The sequence below is a fragment of the Colossoma macropomum genome, unplaced genomic scaffold (assembly GCF_904425465.1).
Source record: "Colossoma macropomum unplaced genomic scaffold, Colossoma_macropomum, whole genome shotgun sequence".
Taxonomy (NCBI): domain Eukaryota; kingdom Metazoa; phylum Chordata; class Actinopteri; order Characiformes; family Serrasalmidae; genus Colossoma; species Colossoma macropomum.
This window is the reverse complement of record NW_023494805.1, coordinates 41,377,167-41,405,152: the sequence shown is the minus strand read 5'-3', so window position 1 is coordinate 41,405,152 and position 27,986 is coordinate 41,377,167. Positions and strand designations below refer to the sequence as shown.

At 40.3% G+C, this 27,986-nt stretch overlaps 1 protein-coding gene across 2 annotated transcripts; it reads left to right on the top strand.

Moving 5' to 3' along the window:
* The first annotated feature begins 21 nt into the window (after nt 1-21).
* Nucleotides 22-27,789, top strand: vps4b (vacuolar protein sorting 4 homolog B). Of its 2 annotated transcripts, XM_036596512.1 has the most exons (13): nt 22-160; nt 3,390-3,501; nt 3,600-3,700; nt 12,197-12,308; nt 13,580-13,727; nt 15,534-15,592; nt 15,794-15,913; nt 19,228-19,384; nt 20,338-20,486; nt 21,880-21,961; nt 24,084-24,303; nt 25,643-25,783; nt 26,215-27,789. In XM_036596512.1, the coding sequence occupies exons 1-13, from the start codon at nt 140-142 to the stop codon at nt 26,314-26,316; spliced, it is 1,524 nt and encodes a 507-aa protein (XP_036452405.1). In that variant the 5' UTR covers nt 22-139; the 3' UTR covers nt 26,317-27,789. The 2 variants fall into 2 exon arrangements, with proteins under 2 accessions (XP_036452405.1, XP_036452406.1); XM_036596513.1 differs by lacking the exons at nt 22-160; nt 3,390-3,501; nt 3,600-3,700 and adding an exon at nt 6,989-7,232.
* The last annotated feature ends 197 nt before the right edge of the window (nt 27,790-27,986 follow it).

The following is a 27,986-nucleotide window of genomic DNA, read 5'->3' as shown; positions in this document are numbered from 1 at the left end:
GTTGTCCTTGTGGGTGGAGCTCAGCAGGCCGAGCAGGAAAAGCCAAACTCCGACAACAGCAGACGAAATGAAACTGACTCACGGAGCCTCTGAGCTCCTATGATACGATCCCTCCTGAGATCCGCTCACAGCATTTCTAATGGAGCCCACCAACTTACAGGTAGGCTGACTCTGATCTGTTCTCCTGTTTCCTCTACAGCAGTTAAGACCACTTTCAGATTCTGTGTTTTATTATTCAGCCTGGTAATGACCACCAGACTGACCAGTGGTAACTCAGACATAAATCACAGTCTTCCAGTAAACTCTGTGTCAAGTCCAACTACAGGATAATCTGCTGCTTCTGATCCACACTGTGTTCATTAACGGCCCCTGATGAACTTTAACCTCAGAGTGTGTCAGTGAAGGCGTTTGAATGGCAGTGATTCGGTTTGTTTTGACTGTGTTTTGGTGGATCTGTTTGTTGGTGCTGGATTGTTTTGAAGGTGTGCTATGCTAATGCTGGACTGGCATCCTTCACTCCCTTTATACGGTGTGGTTTGTTTCTTATGTACTGTACAGTATTAATACTGATACAAATACTTCTACTACTAATAATAATTATAGTAATAAATCTATACGTACATACTATAGCATATTTTGTATTTTGTCTACAACCCCATCTCCAAAAAAGTTGGGACGCTGTGCAGAATGTAAATAAAAACAGGATGCAATGATTTGCAAATCATATAAACCATATTTTAAAAGGAAAACAGTACAAAGACAACACATCAAATGTTGAAACTGCGAAATTTTATTGTTTTTTGAAAAATATATGCCCATTTTGAATTTGATGCCAACAACATGTTCCAAAAAAGTTGGGACGGGGGCCTGTTTACCACTGAGTTTCATCACCTCTTCTTTTAACAGCACTCTGTAAGTGTTTGGGAACTGAGGAGACACTGCTGTAGTTTAGAAAGTGAAATGTTTTCCATGTTTGATACAGGATTTCAGCTGCTCATCAGTTCAGGGTCTCCTATGTCATATTTTTCATTTAATAATGTGCCACGTGTTTTCAGTGGTGATAGGTCTGGACTGCAGGCAGGTCAGTTTAGCACATTAACTCCTTTAATACAGAGCAATGCTGTTGTAATACATGCAGTAGTTTTACATTGTCTTGCTGAAATAAACAAGGCCTTCCCTGAAAAAGACGTCGTCTGGATGGCAGCATATGTTGCCAAAACATGTATATATCATTCAGCATTAATGGTGCCTTCACAGATGTGCAGGTCACCCATGCCATGTGCACTAATGCTCCCCAAACCATTACGGATGCTGACTTTTAAACTGTGCACTGATAACAAGCTGAGTGGTCTTTAGCCCAGGGGACACAGTGTCCATAATTTCCCAAAAAAATTTAAATTTTCCACTTCCACTCGGTCCATTTTAAAGGAGCTCGGGCCCAGAGAAGGTGGCAGCGTTTCCTGTTTATGTGCAGTTTCTTCTTTGCATTTTAGAGTTTTAACTTGCATTTGTGGATGCAGTGATGAACTGTGTTCACAGACAGTGGTTTTCAGAAGTGTTTCTGAGCCCATGCAGTGATTTCCACTACAGAATCATGTCTGTTTTTAATGCAGGGCTGTCTGAGGGCCCAAAGATCACAGCCAGTAAATACTGGTTTTTGGCCTTGTCCCTTACATACAGAGATTTCTCCAGCTTCTCTGAATCTTTTAATGATATTATGTACCGTAGATGATGGAAAGCAAGTTCTTTGCTCTTTTATGTTGAGAAATGTTGCTCTTGAATTTGATCATGGAGTCTTTCACAGAGTGGTGAACCCCTCCTCGTGTTTACTTCTGAAAGACTCCGCCTCTCTCTCTCACAACTTTACCAGCCTTTTGTTTCCCCGTCCCAACTTTTTTGGAAATGGGGTTGTATATAATTGATACAATTTTTACTGATAATGACAACATTATAATATATATATATATAACAATCTTATATGTTTTGACAGCATTATATATGTTCATTTATTAATATGTGGTCACTTATATCTGTCTATGTATTTGTCACACACCCAACTAAAATATGAATATCATTTCAAACACAGGACATCCAACAAAATTCTAGGAAATATGCCAAAAACTATGTATACACTAATGTTACACCATGTAACACTAAAAGTATGTACATGCTAATGTCATACAATTTGATGCTGGAAGTAAATATATGCAAATGTAACGTTACATTACACTATAAATATACAAATGCTAATGTTACACCATGTGATGCTGTACGTATGCATATGCTAAGGTTTTAGGGACACCATGTGAGACTATAAGTATGTATAAGCTGGGGTTGCACCATGGCGTGTTTATATGCTAATGTTACACCTTGTGATGCTGAAGTATGTACGTGTTAATGTTATGCTATGTGATGCTGTATGTGTGTGTATGTTACACCGTGTGATGCTGTATGTATATGCTAATGTTACACCAGGTGATGCTATAAGTACATATACACTAATGTTATACCATGTGATGCTATAAATATGTATATACTAAAGTTACACTATGTGATGTTATAAGTATACACACCGCTCAGGCATAGCATTCTGACCACCTCCTTGTTTCTGTGCTCATTGTCCATTTTATCAGCTCCACTTACTGTATAGGTGCACTTTGTAGTTCTACAGTTACAGACTGTAGTCCATCTGTTTCTCTGATACTTTGTTACCCTGTTCTTCAGTGGTCAGGACCCCCATGGACCCTCACAGAGCAGGTACCATTTGGGTGGTGGATCATTCTCAGCACTGCAGTAACACTGACGTGGTGGTGGTGTGTTAGTGTGTGTTGTGCTGGTGCGAGTGGATCAGACACAGCAGTGCTGCTGGAGTTTTTAAACACTGTGTCCACTCTCTGTCCACTCTATTAGACACTCTTACCTTGTCAGTCCACCTTGTAGATGTAAAGTCAGAGACGATAGCTCATCTGCTGCTGCACCGTTTGTGTTGGTCATCCTCTAGTCCTTCATCAGTGGTCACAGGACGCTGCCCACAGGACGCTGTTGGCTGGATATTTTTGGTTGGTGGACTATTCTCAGTCCAGCAGTGACACTGAGGTGTTTAAAAACTCCAGCAGCACTGCTGTGTCTGATCCACTCAGACCAGCACAACACACACTAACACACCACCACCACGTCAGTGTCACTGCAGTGCTGAGAATGATCCACCACCCAAATAGTACCTGCTCTGTTATGCCTGATTGGTGTGTATGCTAATGTTACACCATGTGATATATAACAATGTTGCCATAAAGACGTATATATTTTAAAATACTACATATTCTTCACAGTGTACCATACAGATCCAGTGTTCTCCTCTTACCTGCTTCCATTGCTCATTTCTGTTTCAGAAAGCCATAGCGATAGCTAACAAAGCTTCACAAGAGGATCAAGCCGGAAATTATGAGGAGGCCATCAAATCATATCAACATGCAGTCAAGTATTTTCTGCATATAATAAAGCGTGAGTGTTCTTTTAAGGCCGAGTTAAAAATTAGCCAGAGGATAAAATTAGGCACACGTGTTCCGGCTGTGTTTCAATTCTCATTTGTGTGTGTTCAGGTGAGCCGCAGGGAAAAGAAGGCAATCAGAAGATCAGAGACAAGTGTGTCCAGTACCTGGACCGGGCCGAGGAGCTTCAGGATTATCTGGATAAAAAACAGGTCACTAGAGGTCACTAGTTCAACAGCTTCAACCTCTGTGGTATTTATTGTATTGTATTACGTCAGTCGTTCATCACATGAAGATTAGTCATCACGCAGGACTAAGGAGAGACCCGAGAGCAGGGAGCTTCACAAACACAGATCTTAAAATCAGCTGAGACCTCAGCGCGCTGGTTTAATGGAAGTGAAGGCCATTCAACTTGATCTGATGAACATTAGTGAAGATTTAGGACATATACTCCTAGCTCCCTATATTCCCAGGGCTGTATATTCATAGGGCTATGTATTCCCAGCCCCTACATTTCCAGGGCTCCACATTCCCAAAGCCTTATATTCCCAGGGTTCCATGTTTCCAAGGCCCTATATTTCCAGGGTGCTATATTCCTAGGACCCTATATTCCCAATGCCCTGTAGTTTTCCAGGCCCTGTATTCCCAGGGTCCCATATTCCCAGGGCCATATGTTTCCAGGGACATATGCTCCTAGCTCCCTATATTCCAGGGGTTCTATGTTCCCAGTGTCTTGTATTCCCAGGGCTGTATATTCATAGGGCTATATATTCCCAGGCCCTGTATTCCCAGGGCCCTATATATCCAAGGGCCTCATATTCCCAAGGTCCTATTAGGGTGCCATATCCCTGGGACCCTATATTTCCAAGGCCCTACATTCCCAGGGTGCTATATTCCCAAGGCCCTATATTCCTGGGACGCTATGTTCTGTGGGCCCTATGTTCACAGGGCACTATATTCTTGGGACCCTATATTCCCAAGGCCCTGTAATGGGCTCAATATTACCAGAATTCTATATTTCCAGGGCCCCATATTACCAAGGCCTACAATCATAGGGCCCTATATTCCCAAGGCTCTATATTCCCAGTACAATATACTCCTGGAACCCTATGTTCTCTAGGGCCCTACATTCCCAAGGCCTACACTCACAGCGCACTATATTCCCAGGGCTTTATCATCCTTGGGCCCTGTGTTCCCAGGGCTCTATATTCCCAATGTTTTCACATAATATTTTGAAGCTTTGGCTCATATAACACTTAAAAATCATGTTTTTTGAGGGGGTTGTTTTGGTTTTTGAACATGTGCATCTTTCCACACTGACGGAGAGCTTTTCCTGCATGCGGCTTTACCAACAACGTGGTAGATTCTGTACTTATTGAAGTTGGGCTTCACCTGAATACTATATATAATGTTATACCCACTCAGCTACATTTGGGGTGAGGGGAAACTGTGAGAATTAGATTTTTCACCGTTTTGTTACTTGATGAAGTGAGATTGGTGGAAAAGTGCAATCCCACATCAATGTGTCTCTCGGTTTGTCTGCGTTGTCAGTTGTATCGTGGCTGCGGTGAAGGTAAGTTCAAACTCATCTTATTCTCATTCAGCACTAACATTAGCAAGGCAGCTCCATGTCTTTGGCCTTAAAGTAGGAAAGCTGATTCCAGATCATAATATGCTGCACTGATGATCTCACACAGTGTTAAAGGGCCCCTATCTTTACAGCTTTTCCCCTTATGTCCACTTTTGAAATCTGTTTGGTTTAATGTACCAAAAGCAGTAATAAAACTAATGTTTATCATTTGTATTTGACCATTTTCAAACATCTCTTCATCCTTTAGAATTAAACAGGCTGTTTTTGTTACTGATATATGTAAATGAGCTCTGTTCTGACTGGCTACCCTGTATCACGACTCATTCAAAAAGCAGTCCGGGTGGAAACTCTCCTTATAACTTCAGCACGAGTGGGTGGGGCTAAACTGCTGTAGGCTGAATAGGTGGCTATATGTAAATGGGTTGTTTTTTTGTGACATCACAAAAACAATGATTTAAAAACAGGCTGTTTCAGCTTAGTTTCCATATACGGATGGTATGTTTTGTCACTTTAGTGTTTATATACTACATCAAACTCTATTATTTTAATAAAGACATTTATTATTTGTCTGTATTAAAATAATAGACTTTAATGTTTAAATAAACTCTATTATTTAAACAAAATTATTATTTTTTGGAGTGGAGAAGTTTTGCCGCATTTTAATTTGGACTACAGTTCATTTCTAGAAATAAATTTAGAGGCTTTTCTTCCTTAAAAACAGCAAAATAAATAAATCTAATATAATGTATTTGTAGTTCGAGGGGATTTGAAAGCGTCATTACATCGAAACACATCCTTTAGCCCACATGTGATGTAACGCAATTCAGCTTCGGGTGTGTCTTGTGTAATTCTTTGCATGTTACCTGTAGACAGGGTTGCCAGATGTCTTAAAAATCCTCTCACTGGAGCAAATGGAATACCAGACATACTGATAAACATCTTTACGTTTGTCCGTGCCCGAAATGCTGTACATTCATATGCACTGAGGTTCACCCCACAGCAATCTCGAACCTGCTGTGGGCCCTAAAGAGAAGGCCAGGATCCTATCAAGGTTTTTTGACCAGCACATATATATAAGACAATGCTTCTGTATAGAACCATTTCATGCTTAAATGGTTCTTTGCATAGTGAAAGCGTTCTTCAGATTGATGGAGAGTGTGCTGTATATGGTTCTAAATAGAACCCTTTTGAAAATGGCTCGATGTAGCAGCAAAAAGTGTTCTGCTATTGAAATGATATCAAGCCTGTAACAGTAGCAGAACCCTTTTTGCTGCTATATAGCACCTTTTTAAAAAATGTTCTCAATAGAACCTTGTATAGCACATCCTCCATCAATCTGAAGAACCATTTCACCATGCAAAGAACCCTTTAATCATGCAAAAGGTTCTTTGAGCGTTCATGGTTCTGTATAGTTGCGTTCCTTACTAAAGAACCTTTTAAGAACCGTCTTTTTAGAAGTGTAACATTAGAAGAACACTTTTTGGTGCTCGATAGAACCATTTTCAAATAGGTTCTACAGAGAACCCTATGAAACACATTCACCATCATTTCACCATGAGGACTAATCCACTGAGTGTGTTTACATGCACTTCATTTTTTTGTGTTTGGAATATTATGGGATCAAACTTTGTCTGCTGAGATGTTTTGTCCAAACCAAATATTTTGAATAAATGTTGAGACAGTACGAAAAAAAAGCAGCTTAAACTTAAGTCAACAAATGCAAAAAAAATAACAGATTATTCTTCTGTTGGCTTAAGTTGAATGATCAGAAAATAACCCGGTTACTTTACGTTTAAAAGCTGCACAATTGTTTACAATGTAGACTCGAAATCAGCCGTTATGGGTCATTTCGTTTCGCCAACATGGCAACCCGGCCTGGAGTCATCCAACGTGACGTCACGAGTTCCGAGGCGGAAGTGACATTCGACATTTTAGTCACGGAAGTTTTTGTCTCCTCCATTATCCTGGGAAAGTGGAGTTCAGTAAGACGGGAATCCTCCCTGTTTTCCCCTCCTTTCTCCGTGTCCGTGGAAGCGGGTGGTGGCGGGGTGACTGAAGCCGTCGGTTTGGAGAAAACGCCTCGGTTTTTTGTGAGATATTGAGGTTTTATTGAGGGATCAGCCCTGATGGCTGCCAACAACAACAACCTGCAGGTAAGAAGAAGTTCGGAAACAGGACGGAAAGCTCGCCTTATCAGCGCCGAAAACACGGAATTCAGCCTTCATATCTGAGTTAAATCCACGTTTATCTCTGCTCAACGGAGTTTGAGCCTCCAGTCTCGGTCTCTGTGGCTCCGCCGCTCAGCTATACTTACTGCCGCTTCACTGTCACTGCTCGGTGTAACGTAATTAAAGGAGAACTCCACCCATTTTTCCAAATTTCACGCATAATTCAGTGTTTCAGATGTAAACAGAGTCATTCAGAGTGGTTTGGTGCGAGATGGTTGATTGTAGAGACTGATGTCTTTTCAGTGGTGGTGATAGGAACCAGGGGTCGCCATGACTACAACACAGATATAGACATTTTATTTACTATCCAGAACCACCAGTGAACCTACACGAGTCTTCTGAGTTTATATGGAATGTTGATGATGGTGAAATAGTGGAAAATCTGAAATAATAAGTTTTCTTTGGGGACTATTTTTCCGTCATGTATCCTTCCACCAAGAATAGATTGATTAAAAAAATATATTTTAGGCCAAAAAGTTATCGCAGAACTATCATAAAACAACATCTCAGGCATCAGGCAGGGTATTTGTAACCGTTTCATCATGTGGTAACTTTCTGTGAGGGAGCTTTTAGAGGTGGACGTCTGGTTCCTATCACCACCACTGTGAACAGTTCTTACTCTGTAGGTTTATCTAGAACGGAGCATTTCACACCAAACCACTCTGAACCACTCTGTTTAGATCTAAACTGTATAATTATGTAGAACTTTTTGAAAAATGGGTGGAGTTTCCCTCTAACTTACCGCCCAAGTACGGTTAGTTTTAAAGGCTTAAAGCTCAGAAGATGCTTTTTAGTGTTGAATCTTTTTAGGCTTCAGAGTAAAAAGTGGTTATTATTTTTAACAGGACTTTAGCAGCAGCTGTGATGGCCAAGATGACTGAGAGGAACTTTGAATAAATATAAAAATAATTTTGGCTTATTTCAGTATAAAAATAGACATAATACTCATGATAACGATTAAAAAATCGTAAAGATTCTTTAGTAAAGACAACTGTAGAACCAGTTCATGCTTAAATGGTTCTTTGCATAGTGAAAGGGTTCTTCAGATTGATGGAGGGTGTGCTGTATATGGTTCTAAATAGAACCCTTTTGAAAATGGTTTGATGTAGCACCAAAAGGGGCCCTGTAACAGTAGCAGAACCCTTTTTGCTGCTATATAGCACCTTTTTGAAAAATGTTCTCAATAGAACCTTGTACAGTACGTTCTCTATCAATCTGAAGAACCGTTTCACCATGCAGAGAACCCTCTGATCATGCAAAAGGTTTTTTGAGTGTTCATGGTTTTGCATAGTGGCGTTTTCCTTACTAAAGAACCTTTTAAGAACTGTCTTTTTAAGAGTGTAACATTAGAAGAACACTTTTTGGTGCTCTGTAGAACCATTTTCAAAAACAATTGTGAACTGTTTCACCATGCAAAGAACCGTTTAATCATGAAATAGTTCTGTAGAGAATAGAACGTGCTGTGTATGGTTCCGTATAGAACCTTTTCTAAATTGGTTCTGTATAGCATCAAAGACGGTTAAAAGCTTGACAAGATACAAGAGCCCTTTTTGGTGCTTTATAGAGCCATTTTCAGAAAGGTTCTACGTAGAACCATATAAAACACATTCACCATCATTTCACCATGTAGAGGACTAATTAAGAACCATTGAGTGGTTTTACATGCAGTTAATAATCCGATAACTGCAGAAAATCAGATTCTGTCAGTAATCCGATCAACACGTTTACATGCACTTGCGTAATCAGATAATGGGGAAACTCCAAGTCTACATGAGTCAGACAGTAATCAGATTTCTGCTTTACAACCAGCCAGTAAACTGGTTGAAGACGAGACGTAAACAAAACACAAAACTCAAACTTCATACTGTGGCTTTTTTTTTTTTTAAACTTTGAGCCACTTTACCTGGAAATATGAACAAACATCATCTAGAAGATGAAGAATATTTAAATCCTTCTCTTCGTCAAGCATGAATTTGGCCTCAGCGTCGCCCCAAAAGTGTTTTGCTGCGTCTCGCAGCGACGCTGCTCACTTATTTCTGGTACCGCCGTCTGTTTTCACACATGCTCAGACTGAGAAATCCGAAAGAAATCAGAGTAAGAGTTCACAGCACTGAGAAATCTGATTACTGAGCTACAATCCAGCCTCTTTATCAGATTTCTTGATCAGATTTCTAGACTCTGATCTAAGAAATCTGAGGGTGCTGTTTACACCTTTTGACTAATCAGATAACTGCAGAAATCCGATTATGATCGGATTATTGGGTGCATGTAAACTCACTCATTATTGATTAGAAGCCTCCTGGTCCAGCAGGTTCAGATCTCTGAGATAATATCATAGAAGGCTGCAATATGCAAATGAGCTCTAACCAGTCACACTGTTCTGACTGTGTGCTGTGTGCATCCTGACCAATCACAGCTCCAAATTAGTTTGTCTGAGCTGAGGTTTCATATAAACCAACCACAGTCTATTATTTTGGCCACTAAATGAATCAAGCCAGTCTGTAACCAAAGTTCACTGACGTATTCCTAATGTATTGGTAGATTCGCTGCAGTGTGCAGTGATTTAATAGCAGTGCAGATATATTTTGTCCATGTTGTGCTGGTCTTCACTGATATCCACACCCAGTGTAGCACGTGTGGGAAGTAAAAGCCTCCAGAAGCTCACAGGGGAGGTTTAAAGGGTTATGGAACTGAAACCGGTTGCAGATGTTTTAGCATGTTTGATAGTTCCTATTGTTATTTTCTTCTGGGCTGTTGTTAAATCTTCATTTTTAAAGTCAAAAGGACGCTCAGGTTTATGCTAATTTCTGCACAGTACAGGGTAATATCGATAATTCTGCATGATGATTTATTTTCTACGATATTAGATGATGTGTAATTAGCATTAACAAGGTGAATGAACCCATTCGTTTTTCACAAACACTGTATCACTCTGCTGAGATGCGGTTGCTAAGCAACGACTTTGACAGCTGTAGGAGACGCTCAAGACATTTGAATATTTCAACTTGACTTTTAAGATCACATTTGACCGACAGCCGATTTGGTCAGATTCTGAAGATGAGACGACACTAAATTCCCAAACTGTCATCACCACTGAGCAGCTTTTCAGTCGGCAGCTGAGACAGAAGAACAGCTAAACAACCTGGAATCAGCCAGAAATGAACCCAACACCATTCGCCAAACTAAATGGGCTGTAAGATGCTTTACAGACTGGCTGGAACAAAACAACATTAATACTGATCTGGCAAAAACTAACAAAACTGAGCTGAACTTGATATTGTGGCAGTTTTATGGCTCAGTCTGTGCTTCAAAAGGCGAGGCTTACAGCAGACTGAGCAGCGAGTGGGCGGAGCTCGTTACTCTGTTATTTCGCGATAACACTCTCCCTCTCGTTTCTGTTGCTTAATTAACTCACAGTTTTTTGTTTAGTTTTTATTATTTTGAACTGTTCTTTCAAAACAGTATCAACAGCTGGGAAGGAAGCTAATTAGCCACTTCAGGTTCAAACCAGTAGTTGCATACAGTGAACAAGAGACAAGCTGTTAAATCATAATTATTTATAGGGATTTATATCTATATATATATATATTGGAGGGCAGAACAAGGAATGAATCTGATCCAATCCTGTAACAAACCTGCTATGAAACGGCGCCACTCACATTTGTTAACTGTGTATTGTGTCCTGTGGGGTAAAACTGCAGCCTTGGGCTGATAATTGATAGAAAATATTTTGTGACAGTTTTAATTTAATGTCAATATTGTGTCTGTAATTGTTGTTTATTGTTTCATCTTTATTTAAACGTTCCTGTTGCACAATCCTTGTAGTCTATAGTTAATTATAATAGACTCTACCTCATTATAAGCTTTACGAACAGAACATTAACTATTTAACTACACATATACATATATTAAACGCCTCTTAGAAGATATTATAATGTATATTTTCAGTCTGGCATTGAATGCTGGGTAATATGCAAATGAAACAAAGACACTATGTGAGATCTGCTCTCTGGTAGAGGGAAATGGATGAGCTTGGTTTCCATAAATGGACTGAATGGACTGCACACTTAAAAATGATGGTTCTTTAAAGGTTCTTTAGTAAGGAGAATGGTTCTTTAGAGCACCCAAAAAGTTATGTTGACATCATAACAATAGAAGAACACTTTTTAGTGCTAGATACACTGAAAGGGTTCTTTAGCTGAGAAAATGGTTCTATATAGAGCCATGAACACTCAAAGATTCTTTGCATCATGAAAGGGTTCTTCAGATCGATGGCAAACGTGCTAAATATGCTATATGGAACCTTTTTGAAAGCGGTTCTATATAGTACCAAAAAGGGTGCTTCTGTTCTGATGTCAAACTTGTAACAATAGAAGAAGCCTTTTTGGTGCTATATGGAACCGTTTTCACCTTTATGGGCAAAAAAAAAAAAATTAATAACAAATCTCGTTTTGTTGCCACGTTTACATCCAGCCTGATGATCCATCAGTAATCCGACTAACAGCTCGATCGGAATGGAACACGTCCATGTATACACCTCAGTCGGAGTAGACTAGTCCGATTGAGGCCATTCGGAATACTGGACTCACGTGATGCTGGTTGTCATGGTAACGTCTACACTATGCGGTTCTCTACGCGTGTGCGTCATTTTGGATCTGATTACTTGTAGTGAGCATGTAATCAGAGATTTTGATCAGATTGTTGAGTAGAGTGAGAATAAACACCTCAGTCTTAATCTGTAATCTGAATGAATTAAGTCGGATTGGTGAAAATCCCTGCATGTAAACACAGACAGTGACAGAAGTTGCTGGTCAAACCTGAAGCTGAGGAATTCCCTCCTGCCTGTTCTGACCCCTCTGTTGACTTTGTTTCTGCTGTTGTGATTACAGAAAGCTATAGATCTTGCCAGTAAGGCGGCTCAGGAGGACAAGGCCCAGAATTATGAGGAGGCCCTGCGACTCTATCAGCACGCAGTCCAGTACTTCCTACACGTGGTCAAATGTGAGTACACGCTGTCCGCCTGATGGCCTGTCTGGACCGGCGCATTTTCTATTGCTGTAGTCGGAAAAAGACATTAAATAACTAGTTTGGCCAAAAATCTGAGATCTGAAGTTTGCTTCTTTAGTTTTGCACTGGAGTTACATGGCTAATGTAGCTAACGATATTAAAAAGATGGTTCTTCAAGGGTTCTTTAGTAAAGAGAGTGGTTCTATATACAACTATTAACACTCAGAACCATTTGCATGCGTATAGATTTCTTTGGATGGTGAAAAGGTTCTTCAGAGTGTGTATATGCTTCTATATAGCACCAAAAGGGTGTCTACTGTCACAAGCTTGACATTGTCACATTAGCAGAACCCTTTTAGGTGCTATATCGAGCCGTTTTCAAAAGGTTTCTATTATAGAACCGTATACAACACATTCTCAGTCAAACTGAAGAACAGTTTCACCATGCAAAGAACGACTTCAGCCTGCAGATTTCAGATACCAAACACGTCTTGGCTGATTGAACACGTTTGGGGTACGAGGGGAAATTGTGTGATTTATATTTTTTGTTTGAATGTGTGTAAATTTGATTGCCAAACTGTTCATTTAAATGGGAGTTTCAGGGTCAGGTTTGTTCAGTGGTGGTCATAGGAACCAGACGTCCAGCTTTAAAAGCTCCCTCACAGAAAGTTACTACATTAATCGGTTATGAATCAGGTGAGGTGTTGGCCTGAAATTTAATTTAAACTCCATTCATGGTGGAGGGATACATGCAGGGTGCTGTGAGGCAAAATAGTCCCCAAAGAAAACTTATAATTTCAGATTTTCCACTATTTTCCATCATCAACATTCCGTATAAACTCAGAAGACTCGTGTAGGTTCACTGGTGGTTCTGGATAGTAAATAAAATCTATATTTGTCTATATTTGTGTTGTAGTCATGGCGACCCCTGGTTCCTATCACCACCACTGTAAAGACATCTGAACCATTTCACACCAAACCACTCTGAATCACTGTGATTACATCTTATCTACTAAATTATGGAGAGTTTTTTTATTTTTAAAGGAGGGGTCATCAGTCTTTCCACAAAGGGCCAGTGTGGCTGCAGAGTCTCATTCCAGCCAAGCAGGAGCAACAGAGCTAATCAGATGCTTACAGACGGAGAGCAACTGATTAAACAAGCGGAATCATGCGCTTCTGCTTGATTGGAACGAGAATCTGCAGCCACACCACATACTGGTGAGCCCTGGCTTAAACTGACCGCCGCTGTTATGATTGGCCCTCAGATGAAGCTCAGGGGGACAAAGCCAAACAGAGCATCAGAGCCAAATGTGCGGAGTACCTGGACCGGGCGGAGAAGCTGAAGGAGTACCTGAAGAAGAAAGAGAAAGCCCCCGCTAAACCCGTGAAGGAGTCCCAGTCCGATGAGAAAGGGTGCGTATTTATACGCACTGCAAACTGAAGTGTAGTCGATACATTTAAGATTTGTCAAAAGGTTGTCGTAGGAGGATTTTAAATCATTTTGAATTGAGAAATTCCTATTTTATTGGCAGATACTTTGCTTATTTTATAGGAGACGTAATCCAGATTTGAATAATAATGTTTTTAAATCAAGCACAATTATCTGCCAATGGAAAAAGGCAGTTTTACTAGACAAAATGATTCAAAAGAAGTTAAAAAAGAAAAAAGAAGTGTATATCGCTACTGTCGGAACAAAACCTCGTATCTCCAAAATGGTAACTTTACAGGAGAAGGAAAAACATGCTTTACTTTTAATGTGAGTCAATGGAACCAGATTTTTTTCCAAGTAATTTTGGGTCGTTTCTTTTGGTCCATTCATCATGAAACTTACACACAATGTAAAGAGCAACAGGCATTTTCAAATTATGTCAAAAACTGAGGAACGATAAAACTGGAGATGTGAGGTTTTGACAGCAGCGATATGCAAATTACACGTTTTCTGAGTGTGAATAAGTGAACACGTCCTCTACAGAGAACACAGTTCTGCACATTTTTTAATGAACTATTACTGTTCATTTGCTGAGCTTAGCATATTGAAAAATAAATAACACGTAAAAAATGTGAAGTTTGCAGAAAAATGCCATATTTATGTTTGTATTTTCACTTCAGAAAATCAACAATATGAGAGTAATATTAGTTATGTCAGGGGTGTCCAAAGTCCGGCCCCGGAGCCAAATGCGGCCCACGGACAGACTTTAATTGGCCCCCGGCTTCTGTTTTACAGTGTGTTGTAAGTGGCCTGCAAGCTAGTACAGTGCAGTTCTCCCTTTTCACCTGATGGAGGCAGCTGACCAGACCTGCAGCTTTATTTAGTGAACTACATTTTGTCACAACTACAGACATAAAGCTCAAACTAAACACTGAACACTGGCGATTTTGGCGAGATGGAGAACTTCTTATCAGAGCAAATTCAGTAAATATTAACCCTTTAAGGTCGAACAAAAACACAGCTACGCTGCGTTTATTTGATATGTAAAGAACATTGCATTTTTGGTTTTGTTAGGTAAAGATTTTTGTTTAGTTTCTCTCACAAATCATATTTTTCAACAAATAAAAATCATTTTAATAGTAATATGATTATGATTAATACATCAGACATCTTGTACTGTTACTCTTAATTTAATTATTTATTATAACTAGAGGTGGGTAATCCAGGTCCAAAAAGTAAAAAACCCTCCCCAGGATTTTGTTCCAACTGCCTGAACACCTTTGCTGCTGGTTTGAGCAAATTAGAGAAGTCAAGCAGTTGGAACAAAATCCTGGGGAGGGTTTTTTATGTTTTGGACCTGGATTACCCACCTCTAGTTATAAGCGCTTATCAAAACTGTTCTGAACGAACAGTCCAGCAATCAAAGAAGCCTCGTGCATCTTTTATACAGTGATAGGAAACACAGCAGCTCACAGAAAGCTCAGTTTCTATACGCTGATGTTTTATAAACTTAATATCTTAAATCATTTGTGAATAATACGTCAGCCCTCAGGTATTTAAACACGGCACAATCTGGCCCTCTTTGAAAGACGTTTGGACACCCCTGAGTTATGTAAACTAGATTTAGAATGACTCGCCGAGTTATGTGCCTGTTAATGGTAACGCAAACCAGGCTGTTACGGTGCTGTTTTTATAGTTTAGTAGGTTGATTCCACATTTCAGAACTATCCATGGTTCTGTTACCCTTTATTAAATTAAAATATGTCCACACTTGTGGTTTTTCATTGCAGTAATGACAGTGATGAAGGAGAAGACCCAGAGAAGAAGAAGTTCCAGAACCAGCTCTCAGGTTGGTTCCTCATCATATCGTATTATTCTCATGTATTATTATATTACGTATCATCATATTCTCCTTTATGAAGATTCTAGCGCTCATCTCTCATTTTGTTTGGGGAAAAGTTTGGTTAATACAAGTCTAACCAAATGCAAGACGTGCACGGTGGAATCCACAGAGCTTGAATGTGTGATTAATGGAGGGTTTTGCTCTTAGGGGCCATCGTCATAGAGAAGCCTAACATTCAGTGGAACGATGTGGCGGGACTAGAGGGAGCCAAAGAGGCTCTGAAGGAAGCTGTTATCTTACCCATCAAATTCCCACACCTTTTCACAGGTAAGCGCTTTCTCTCCGGCATCGTGTGACACTGAACAGTTTTTGGTGACATACAAAGGAATGGAGATGTTGCTAAATGTTTCAGTGGCTCAGTTTAACAGAGAATAAAGAAAATATTCATAACCAGAAGATGAAAGAACTTAAATGGGCATTCTGGCCTAAAACTAGAGTTTGGTTTTAGGATTTTGTGCGTTCTTGACTATCAGTACTAGGGGTGCGGGAAAAACACGATTCTTAGATGCGTCGCGATGTGGATGTGAACGATTCTGAGTCGATTCATAAATGTCAAAAATCGTTTTTCTAAAAAATTTAATTTATAACGTAATGTTGACGAAACGCAAAAGGCGGAACTTGGAAGTGGGTAAGTGCAGCGCCCGGACAGTCTGTGGCGGCACATAACAAAAACACAACTGGATGAGTGAGAAATCCGACCGGCTCCCTCTGCATTAAAGCCAGGTTAGGTCAGGAGTCACAACACAAATGATAAGAAGAGCCATTTTGTCCTTTCAACAAAGTCAAACCACCTTAGGAGCCACAACATTTAATGTCCAGTATGTCTTAATGTGCTAGTATAGACTAAACAATATAAACGAGAGCGCAGATTTACTTCGCTCTGCTTTAAGCTTTAGCTACAGCCGCTTTCCTCCCATCTCCGCCAGAAAACTTTTCCTCAAAAGTAGAAGAGTTTCTTGTAAAATGTCTCGGCGTCCGGCTGTTTTACGAGGCTGAAGTCGCTTCTCACTCGCCAGTTTCTCGTTCTAATTTTCCCGTTCCACCTTAAATTCTGACTGAGGTGCCGAATGTAACTGCTGCACCATTTAAGGTGGAACAGGAAGCGAGTTCATTTTCGCAATTTTTTAGACAAAGACAGTCTCTCATTGCAGATTTAACCAACCGCGCTGCTTATAAATGCGAATAAGTCTCCAAATGTTCATATTAATCCCTGTTTTTTCGTTCACTACTGGTGAGGCCAGACCTCGGGGCTATGTGACCTGCTGTTCCACCCCCCTCACCCCACCCCCCCTCTGTACAACGAGACCAAAACCGAAGTTATAAGATCACTAAAGAAAACGGGAAGGACGGCTGTAACGCGCTGTGTGGACACCCATCACCACTGGATCTTATTTCAGGGCAACAGCGCATTTTATCGCAGATGAGTGGCAGCAGCGTCTCTGAATGAGAGCCTCCTAGTTCACTTGCCACATCACTTCCATTTGATTTATTAATAAAAGATATTTTAGATATTTAAAGCAAAGTATTTGTAATGATCCATAATACATTTACATTATGGATCATTACAAATACTTTGCTTTAAAACTACCAAGTTTTTAGACAGTAGGAAGATAGAAATCCTGTACAGAGAAAAAAGATGCATCGAGATGCATCGATAATCGTTTTATAATCGCATCGCAGCCTCTGAATCGTAATCGAATCGTGAGGTGCCTGAAGATTCCCACCCCTAATCAGTACATATTACACAATCTGAGACTAATATTAACTAATGTTAATTAGCATCGTCTGAGGTTGTGGTAACTTGCTGTAGTAGTTGAAATGATGGTTTAATTTAATCTCACTAACCTGATCAGGTTTAATATCATTTTTCCTCAGTTCTTTCAGCCATAGAGCAATGGCTAGAGGCGTCAGTGGCACTATAGTAGGTTTGATTGTGAGGATATGCTGCCTAGAAACACACTGCTTGTCATAAATTGTGCTCTTTACCTTCGTTTCAATCCTATAACACAGCGTTCAGTTGTCACATATGTGGAGAGTTTCAAAATCTGTAATAGATGTGATATTTAGATATAGGATAAAATAAATCATGAGCCTTAATGCTGTTCCAAATAGTAATAAATAAACATTTAAAAACCAGAATGTTTTTTAGTCATTTATCCCTTCACTATAAATCCCCCTGGGACTAATTGTGCATAGCTGGACCTGCTAAATGATTGTAAATATACTGTATTATGTCATACAGACCAACCAGCAAAACTGTTGCATGTTTAGGTTGGGATTCTTCAGATTAGATCTTTACATTTTTGCATATTTCCAAAAACCTCTTTCCGGGTTGCATGACTTCAGGTACTCAGAGAAGGTCCTGTTCAATTTATGGTGTCACCCAGTCCTGACTGCTAGCCCAGCCACTAATTTTTAGATACAAAATCCTAAAGGAGACAGTGATTCTGTCTTTAACCACCACAAAATGGACACCAGAGAGAAGTTTTTTACTCTTTCCGCCAGAGAATGAAGCTAAACTGAGGTTAGGTACCTATAGGTAGCTACCTCGCTATCTGATGACCTCCGATTATAGATTAAGACTGAGGTGTTTATCTCACTGTACTCAACAATCTGATGAAAATCTCTGTTTACATGTTCACCACAAGTAATCAGATCCAAAATTACGCACGTGTAGAGAACCGCTTAGTGTAGATGTTACCATGACAACCAGCATCACATGAGTCCAGTCAGAGTGAGATGAGCAGCAGTGAGCAGCGCTTGTGTTTTAATGACTTTAAAATGATGTCAGACTCAGGAAAACGTCCTTCACACGTCCTTATTAAAGAAGGCCGAGAGGAAGACGTCGTGTTCTGAGACACATAAGCTGGACGTCCGTCCCACCGCCGTCTTTTAAAGATCAGAGCATAAACTTCGTCTCCTCTGCAGACCAGTTTCTGCTCCGCCATGTTGAACGGTATAAACTCTCACTGTGACGTGACGAACATGATCAGAACGGACTTAAACTTAAATGTTACTTAAACAGTTCCATTCTGGCGCCTCAGGCACCATTTAAGGTGGAACGGGTAAATTCGAACATGAATCTGGCGAATGAGAAGCGACTTCAGCCTCGTCAAAAGCCAAATGTTGAGAGACGTTTTACAAGAAACTGTTCCACTTTTGCGAACAGCTTTCCTGCCAGAGATGCGAGAAAAGCAACTATAGCTGAGCTAAAGCTTAAAGCAGAGCAAAGTGAGTTTGCGTTTTCATTTATATTATATTTTTAGCCTGTACTAGTAAATTAGCACATACTGAGACATATTTACAGCCAAGATGGTGAAACGTTATTTCAGTAAAATGGACATAAAATGTAGATTTTTTGTTAAAACTTGACAAAATGGCTCTTCTTAACATTTGGGTTGCGACTCCTGTGCTAAGATATATGTTCCTGCAGTGTATGAACATGTAATGTGGTAGTTAGTTAGTAGTTAGCTTAGCAGGGTATCCAGCCTTTTTAATAGTGTCCTTCGAAGTGTCCGGTTCAGGTCTGGGCGCTGTCTGTAATGTAGCCTGTGATGACCCACCTGCCTCTTTCTGTTCAGGTAAAAGGACTCCATGGAGGGGGATTCTGCTCTTCGGACCTCCAGGCACAGGAAAGTCTTACCTGGCCAAAGCCGTGGCCACCGAGGCCAACAACTCCACCTTCTTCTCCATCTCCTCCTCAGACCTGGTGTCCAAGTGGCTGGGAGAAAGTGAGAAGTGAGTCATTCCAGCTTTTCCTCCAGAGTTTCTCTCTTAACCACACAGCAGTGGCGCTCCGTTATAGCAGTGGCCCAGCGCCAGCCTCGACTGGCTGTTCATCTTGGATTTTCAAGCCGTTCACTGCAAAAAAATAAATAAATAAATAAAATAATAATAATAGTGAAGATGTCTTAAATCGAGTCAGCTTATCTAATATTTTTGTATCGTGAGATTAGAGTAAGAATATTACAAGATTATTTAACTTAATTCTCTACATTTTTACTTGTTTTAAGTAACTGTTTTATGAAAATGCCTAATTCCATTTCTAGGTAACTGCCTGTTTTAAGGCATCAGGTTTCTAAATAATGCCTAAATGATCTGCAGTACTTCTCAAAACAAGTCAAATGATCTGTCAGTCGAAAAAGACTTTTTTAGTAGATAAAATTACTCAAAACAAGCGAAAATGAGAAACATTAGATATGTTGACTACATTTAAGATGTTTGCACTTGCTGAGAGAGAATTCTTTGCAGTGCTGTTTAAAGTATGCGATTAAATGATGTATCAAGGATCAGATATTAGTACGTTTAGTGTCTGACGTTTGCTTCTTTAGTCCTGCGCCGGAACTACCAGGCTAAGGTTGCCAACAAGAAATAGAAGCTTGTTCTGCACCAATCAGCGTCGTGATAACTGCCTCAAACCAGGCCAAGTAATTAAGTAATCTTAAATGACTTTCCTGTATATAAAACTGGACACAAGTGCAAAGATGTTCCTGTTGATTTAAGACTCATTTAAAACTCTTACTTGATTTAGAACTGTTTATCCAAATATCTGTGTGCTGGTTTAAACCCCACACTGCCCTCAGCTCAGCTCAGCTCGCATTATCTTTAGTTATTGTGGAATCAAAAGGCGATTGAGGTTTGTTTCCTGCAGCGCGCTGTTTTTAACCAGCTGAGACGTTTCTCTCCTTTAGGCTGGTGAAGAACTTGTTCACTCTGGCCAGAGAACACAGCCCCTCCATCATCTTCATCGACGAGATCGACTCCCTGTGCGGCTCCCGGAGCGAGAACGAGAGCGAGGCGGCCCGCAGGATCAAAACGGAGTTCCTCGTCCAGATGCAGGGTGAGAGAACCTTCTTAAAGGCCCCTCATTGTAGCCAGAAAGGTTTGAGATGCTTGTATCTAGGAATGGCTGTGGTCATTCAATGTATGGATATCTGAAATGATCTTAGTATTTGTTTACTTAAAGCTGTAGTTTCTAACATAGCAAAATACAGCGCACTGCAGCCGGCACCACTTCGGATAGTTCAAGGGTCAAATGCGTTATTATTATGTGGTTATCTGGTACTGTACAATGCTGGACAATATGATGATATTTTATCGTTATTGTGATAAATTTTGTTATTAGGATAAACAATATGATTTTCTGAGCAGATCATAGATATCATTAGTACAGAACACTGAATAACAGTTTCATCAAAACAAGCTTAAATGGGAATTCCACAGATTTTTAAACATTTCTGCATAATTCAGTGTGTGAGATGTAAACAGTGTGATTCAGAGCGGTTTGGTGTGAAATGGTTCAGATGTCTTTACAGTGGTGATGATAGGAACCAGGGGTCGCCATGACTACAACACAAATATAGACATTTTATTTACTATCCAAAACCACCAGTGAACCTACACGAGTCTTCTGAGTTTATATGGAATGTTGATGATGGTAAAAAGTGGAAAACCTGAAAAAAGAAGCTTTTCTGGGGACTATTTTGCCTCATAACCCTGCATGCATCCCTCCATCAGTAATGGATTAAAATAAATGTATTAAAATACATTTTAAACCAAACCTTTATCATAAAACAGTGCGTCACATATCAGGCAGCGTTTATCTAACCATTTCATAACGTTGCTGTCGGAAAAAAACCTCATATCTCCATTTTACGTTTTTTCAGTTTTTTGACATAATTTGAAAAAACCTGTTGCTCTTTACATTGTTTGTAAATTTCATGATGAATTGTCCAAAAGAAACGGCTGAAAATGACTTGGAAAAAATTCTGGTTCCATTGACTTACATTAAAAGTAAAATAGGTTTTTTGCTTCTCCTGTAAAGTTACCACTTTGGAGATACGAGGTTTTGTTCCGACAGCAGCGAGATACTAGCTGTCTGTGATGGAGCTTTCAGAGGTGGACGTCTGGTTCCTATCACCACCACTGTGAACAGTTCTGGCTTGATAAGTTTCTCTAGAACAGAGCGTTTCACACCAAACCACTCTGAACGACTCTGTTTACATCTTAACCATTTAATTATGTAGAATTTCTTAAAAATCTGTGGATTTGCTTTAATTGGGTTTAGTGCAGTACAGAATGTGAGATGTTGAATAAGATTAATTGTGCCCAGTGTTTCTAAATGTGACACTGCTAGTGTACTGTGTCGTGTAGTGTATCGTGATAACATTATTGCCATATAGCCCACTGTAATATGCTTATAAAGAGACACTAATTAACTGTTATCTTCTCAGGTGTTGGTAATGATAACAAGGGAATTCTGGTGCTGGGAGCCACAAACATCCCCTGGACACTGGACTCTGCCATCAGGAGACGGTAACACTCACTTTCTATAGGAAACCAGTGCTATAGGTGCTGTAGGAAAACTACACTGAAAGGTCCTGCTCAGAGCCTTCACTGCAGAAGGAAACGCCCGTCTGTCATTTAGAAATTCCGAATGACATCTACAGGCCGTTCCGGGTTTGAATGACGTGTGCTGTTCAGCTGATTCAGCTCACACAGGACAGGTTTTTCAACTCTCTATTGAAATACACACTTGTAGCAGAGCAGAACACCACGAGACAGCAGAGCTCAAGCATGAGTCACTGAGGCAGGAGCTCATATGATAGAGTCCCCAGCTGGTGAGATTAGAGCTGTAGAACTGGTTCAGCTCCATACAGCGGTATGAGAACGGTCATGCTATTTATAGCAATGGTGCATTTACTGGTTTGAATGGACAGTAATTTTCCAGAGGTTAAATGTCGCAGCGGCTGTCCGGCGCCACCTCATCGCTCCGACGCAGGGGCATCCCGGCTTGTTCGAAGCTCCATATACTGAAGAGATCATTGCACGTTGTTCGGCTCAGATTGCTTCGTCCCAGCGACAGTTATTACAGAATATTCGGGGCCTCTTTCGAGTGAATCGCAATGAAGCTTTTTATGTATGTAAACGGTCTGTAAGCTCAAAGTTCCCTCCAGAGGGAGAAACTCTCTCCCGCAGAATCCTCTTTTCTCAGCTGCCTGAAACGCCTCGTTGGAATTCCAGCCCTTTTCCTTTGTTACAAGATGACATCATCATGTAACACAGTCCTTACTGCCCACCCACCAGCGAGCTCGGCACCCTCACACAGTGCACAGAGGCTACTGGAGGAGGAAGAGTGTGTTCAGTGCTGTAGTGTGTGGAGAGACGCTGACCGGACTTTCAGGATCCACTCTGGATCAAACTGATCTGGCAGAACCGATGCTATTGTAAGAACAGGTTCTTCAAGGGTTCTTTACTAAAATAAATGGTTCTATATAGAACCATGAACATTCAAAGAACCCTTTGCGTCATGAAAGCGTTCTTCTGATTGATGGAGAATGTGCATGAATGTGCTAAAATGGTTCTATATAGCACACAGAAGGGTTCTTCTATTGTTAGAAGCTTGATATTTTCAAAAAGGTTCTATACAGAATCATCTACATCACATTCTCCATCAGTCCGAAGAACGCTTTAATGATGCAAAGAACCATTTAATCAAGCAAAGGATTCTTTGAGCGTTCATGGTTTTATATAGAACCATTTTCTTTGAAGCACCTTCTTTTGAGGAGAGTAGCAAAAATAAAGTAATGAACACAACAGGTCCCCTTTAAAATAATGCAGTTCTGTAGTGGCTTTTGTCCACTTTGGTCCAGCACGGCTCGACATTAAGGTTGTCAAGGACTTCAATCCACAGTTTAATTGTCCAAAGACCAAAATCACTTATACACAGAAAAAAAAGGTCCATCAGAGCGCCTGCAAATTACTGCTCTGTTGTTTGTTTCATAAAGTGTCACAATTAGAATGGAGGGTTTCTGGTGTGATGGTCAGTCCTTAGTGATTTCCTGAGTGTCCATTGGTCAGTTTCATACAGAATGTAGTCGGACACACAAATCCACCAGTTCCACACGGTGAGAGGCAGATGACGTGTATCTCAGCCCCTCTTCACAGGCTCATAACTCCGGATGTGAGTCTCATAGGATCTCGTGATAAGATGGAATGGAAAGGGCGACTCTACAGATTCAGGAAGTGTTTGAATCGGATTTCTGCGATTAGAAACAGAGGGTTAATTAGTTAATTAGTCCTGTTTAATTGATTTTTGTGCCGTCCAGAGTGTGAAATGTTGAACAAAATCATTGTATCTGGAGTTTCAGTGTCAGTTTTTAAGTGTCACACTACCAGTGCAGCGTCTGTGTCAATATATTGTGATACATTTATTGTGTATCGTGAAAAAGTATCATGATATATTTTTGCTGTATCACCCACTCCTACCCTGATATCACATTTTCGGTGATAACAGGTCTGATGGACAGGCTCTGTTTTAATTTAATTTTTGATACCTAATGTTTTATTTAAGCTCTGCGTGGTGTGTAATTGTGTAGTTAAGCCTAGTTGCAGTGTTCGGCTGGATTACTCAAGTTCCTCCTTTGTGTGTTTGTAGATTCGAGAAGCGTATCTACATCCCTCTTCCGGAGGAGCACGCTCGTTCCTCCATGTTTAAGCTGCACCTGGGCACCACTCCAAACAGCCTCACCGAGGCGGACTTCGTCACTCTGGGGAAGAAGACAGACGGCTACTCAGGAGCTGATATCAGCATCATAGTGAGAGACGCGCTGATGCAGCCGGTCAGGAAGGTCCAGTCCGCCACTCACTTCAAACGGGTACGACGCCGTTTTAATAACGGGACATATTTTGGCCCTTTGGCGTGATTTTTCATGTAGTTATGAAAACCACACTTTGGTGTGTGTTGGACCAAAAATATGAAGTGTGTAAAACTGTTACTTCAATATGATATTTATTGTCAGAAAAAATCTTCTATCTCAGAGAAAAACATTGCTAACCTTACATTTGTTAGTCCAGGGGTCGGCAACATGTGGCTCAGAAGCTGCATGCAGCTCTTTTACTGCCCTGTTGAGGCTCCACAGCTGAATCAGATTAGTAGGTAAAAATAAAATAATCCTCCTTTACAGTAAAATAAAGCTCTGCTGATCATTCAACACAGTTTAACAATAAATGGTCTTAAACTCTGGAGTTAATGTAGAACTGCTGATTCACCCTTTAACCCTGAAGATCAGCGCAGACTGCTGGTCACCATAGCAACACAGACAACAGTCTCGACTAGCTAGTAGCTAACGAAACGGCAAAGAGAGAGATTTAAGATGAACATCGATAATTTGGAGCTGAATGGACTTATTAGTGTTTATAATCACTCCAGCTGGTTTCCTGATACGTTTAATCTGCAGTGAGAAACTGAAACACTAAAAAGTCACGAAGCTGAAGTCGCTTCTCGTTCGCCAGCTTCTTGTTCACATTGTCCCGTTCCACCTTAAATGGTGCAGCAGTTGCATTCTGGCACTCGAGGCACCATTTAAGGTGAAATGAGAAGATTCAAACAAGAAGCTGGCGAATGAGAAACGACTTCAACCTCGTAAAAATTTAAAGTTGAGAGACGTTTTACAAGAAACTGTTCTACTTTTGAGGAAAAGTTTCCTGCTGGAGATGTGTGAAAAGCAGCTATAGCTGAGCTAAAGCTTAAAGCAGAGCAAAGTAAGTCTGTGTTTTTGTTTGTTTTTTTGGTCTATATTAGCACATTAACACATACTGAGACATATTTACAGCCAAGATGGTAAAATAGACATAAAATGTTGAGGCTCCCAAGGTGGTTTGATTTTTCTTGAAAGGAAAAAATGACTCTTCTTAACATTTGGGTTGTGACCCCTGGATTAATGTCATCTAAAAAGGTTTCTTTCAAAGTTGCTGTTGGTGTATTTGTCATAAATGTTCCAACGGACACCAAATAGCTTTTATTACACACCAACACACACAAACACACACTCTTTCAGCTTGAATAAAAATTCAAGTTTTGGTAAAGAAAATAATACAATAATTTTTCCCGACAACTTTTAACAATTAAGTCACTTTTTAAATATGTATGTATGTATGTATGTATGTATGTATTTATTTATTTATTTATTTATTTATTCATTTATTTATTTATAGGTACGTGGGCCCTCAAGAGACGATCCAAACCTCGTTGTGGACGACTATCTGACCCCTTGTTCTCCAGGTGATCCAAACGCCGTAGAGATGACATGGATGGAAGTTCCTGGAGAAAAGCTGCTGGAGCCTGTGGTTTGCATGGTGAGTTCTGTTCCTTCTAACTCTGCTTTCTCCTAATTTGTGCTGTTAGTGAATAGCTAGACTTCCCTCTTCACATCTAGAGTAAATGCACATCGCCACCTAGTGGCACCTAGTAACCCGGTCGCAACTGTTCAAAGTTCAAGCCCTTGCTCACACTATCAATGTCAAAAATGTTTGATATTTATAGTTATCGTTAACATTTCATCACCCAGGTGTAATCATCTGTAGTCTATTGTGCACAAAGTATAATCCGGGTAATTAGGACAGCGTGTCCTCTTTATTGAATACTAAGTTTGCGAAGTCGTAACCGTTTCAGACGTCCTTGATAGGTTATTGGATCAAACTGTTCCAGATTTTTGTAGCCGTTCTGCAAAGCTCGCGCTCTCCTGCTTTCACTTGAGCTAAAACCTGCATTTTGCTTGTATTTTCAGTCGGACATGCTGAGATCGCTGACCAACACGAAGCCCACCGTCAACGAGCAGGACCTGGAAAAGTTGAAGAAGTTCACCGAGGACTTCGGCCAGGAGGGCTGAGAGGGAAGCCTCTCTTCCTGAAACCAAAGCAAACACATCTTGATTGTAAAGTCTACTTCCTTCCTTCTCTTCAGTTTCTTCTCCTCCTGGACTTCTCCCTTTGACCGGCGGCTCAGCAGACGGCACAGTCGGGCTAGTCTGGACGCTACGTGGGGACCTGTTGTCTCTTGATTCATATACTAGCCTTGTTTAGTTTCCTTTTGTTTCCTTTTGTTTTGTTTTGTTTGTTTATGGCTACCATCAGCACAGGCCGAGGCTGCGTGTCCACTGCGTGTCTTTTCAGCAGGATCTCTCATCGTAACTGTCCGTGTCTGCACGGCTCGCTTTGAATTCATCCGCATTCTGTATGTGTTTTGTTTTTTTTCCTCACGAACGCCTTTGTTCAGTGGTACATGGCACTAATATGAAGTTATTCTCATACATATTTCCGCTTGTTTGAAAGCGAAAGCCTTACCTTGATTCTGTTGGATGCAGTGGGCAGTGTCAGAATGAAGCCTTCAAACTGGTCAAGTGCTGATACTGATTTATAGAGTACGTCTGAATGGACTCGACAACCGAAGCTAAGGTAAATAACCCAGGAGAGAAAGACGTTTACATGTTTTTCCACTGAAAAGGGTTTGAAGATCTTGCTATGAAGATCACTATAACAATGCCTTGAGACTTCCCATCCCCTCTATGATTGGTGGAGGGCTGATGTTTTGTAGCTCTTTCAGACCAGATATATCAACAATACCTTTCCTTTGAGCTGTTTATCTCGCTCCGTTGGTCCACATTAAGAATCACTAAGAGGCATTTAGGGGGCCAAGCACTCAAATGTGCTTAGCTCATCATATTTAATACTCTCAGTTTCAACAAAATTGCAATTCTTCTTGCCAGCAACTGTGATATAGCAACCTTTCTTTATATGCGCGAGTGTAACTACATGTTCTACAGACTTACAGGGCTGCCTCGTGGCAAAATAGTGAGTACCAGAATAAAAAGATGCAGATTTAAGGTACATGTGACATATCTGAACATGCCTTCTCCTGGTCACCTCACCCTTTTGCTGCGGCTAAGCAAACCATGTGCCTTCAACGCATATATCTATTGTCTTTGTTCAGTTCCAGAAGGTCTACGTATGTGAATAGGTCTACATTGTTCCGTAGTCAGAACATTTGGGAGACGGTTGTCTATTATTTGCACATTTCATTTAAAATAAATAAATAATAAAAAAAATCATACTCTATCAGATTGTATACACGCCTGTACTCCTATGCACATATGGTGTTGGTTTTTCCTTAAAAATATTATTAAAATAGAGAGAATATGGCTTTTAAAATGTGCTATTACTATGTACTTTTACATAATTGTGTACCCGTCTTCAGTTGGAAGCTCTTCAAAGATCTGTCTGCTTCGGAGCTCATGAGTTTTTTTTGGTGTTGCTTGTTTCTTTTATTACATACCTGTAAATAAAGGCTGAGATTGCAAAGAAAATGGGTCAAAAGCAGTTCTTCATTAACCAGTTTTAGGTTCATCAGCATAAATTGAGCGCTTCCAGTTTTTAAACAGAAATGAACATCACAGAAATGTTGATTCTACAAAATAATGTAATTAGACTGAAAGAAAGGAACGTGTTTCTTGCTGTAATCCTAGATTTTATGCTGTTATTATGATCAAAATGAACTTTTTAG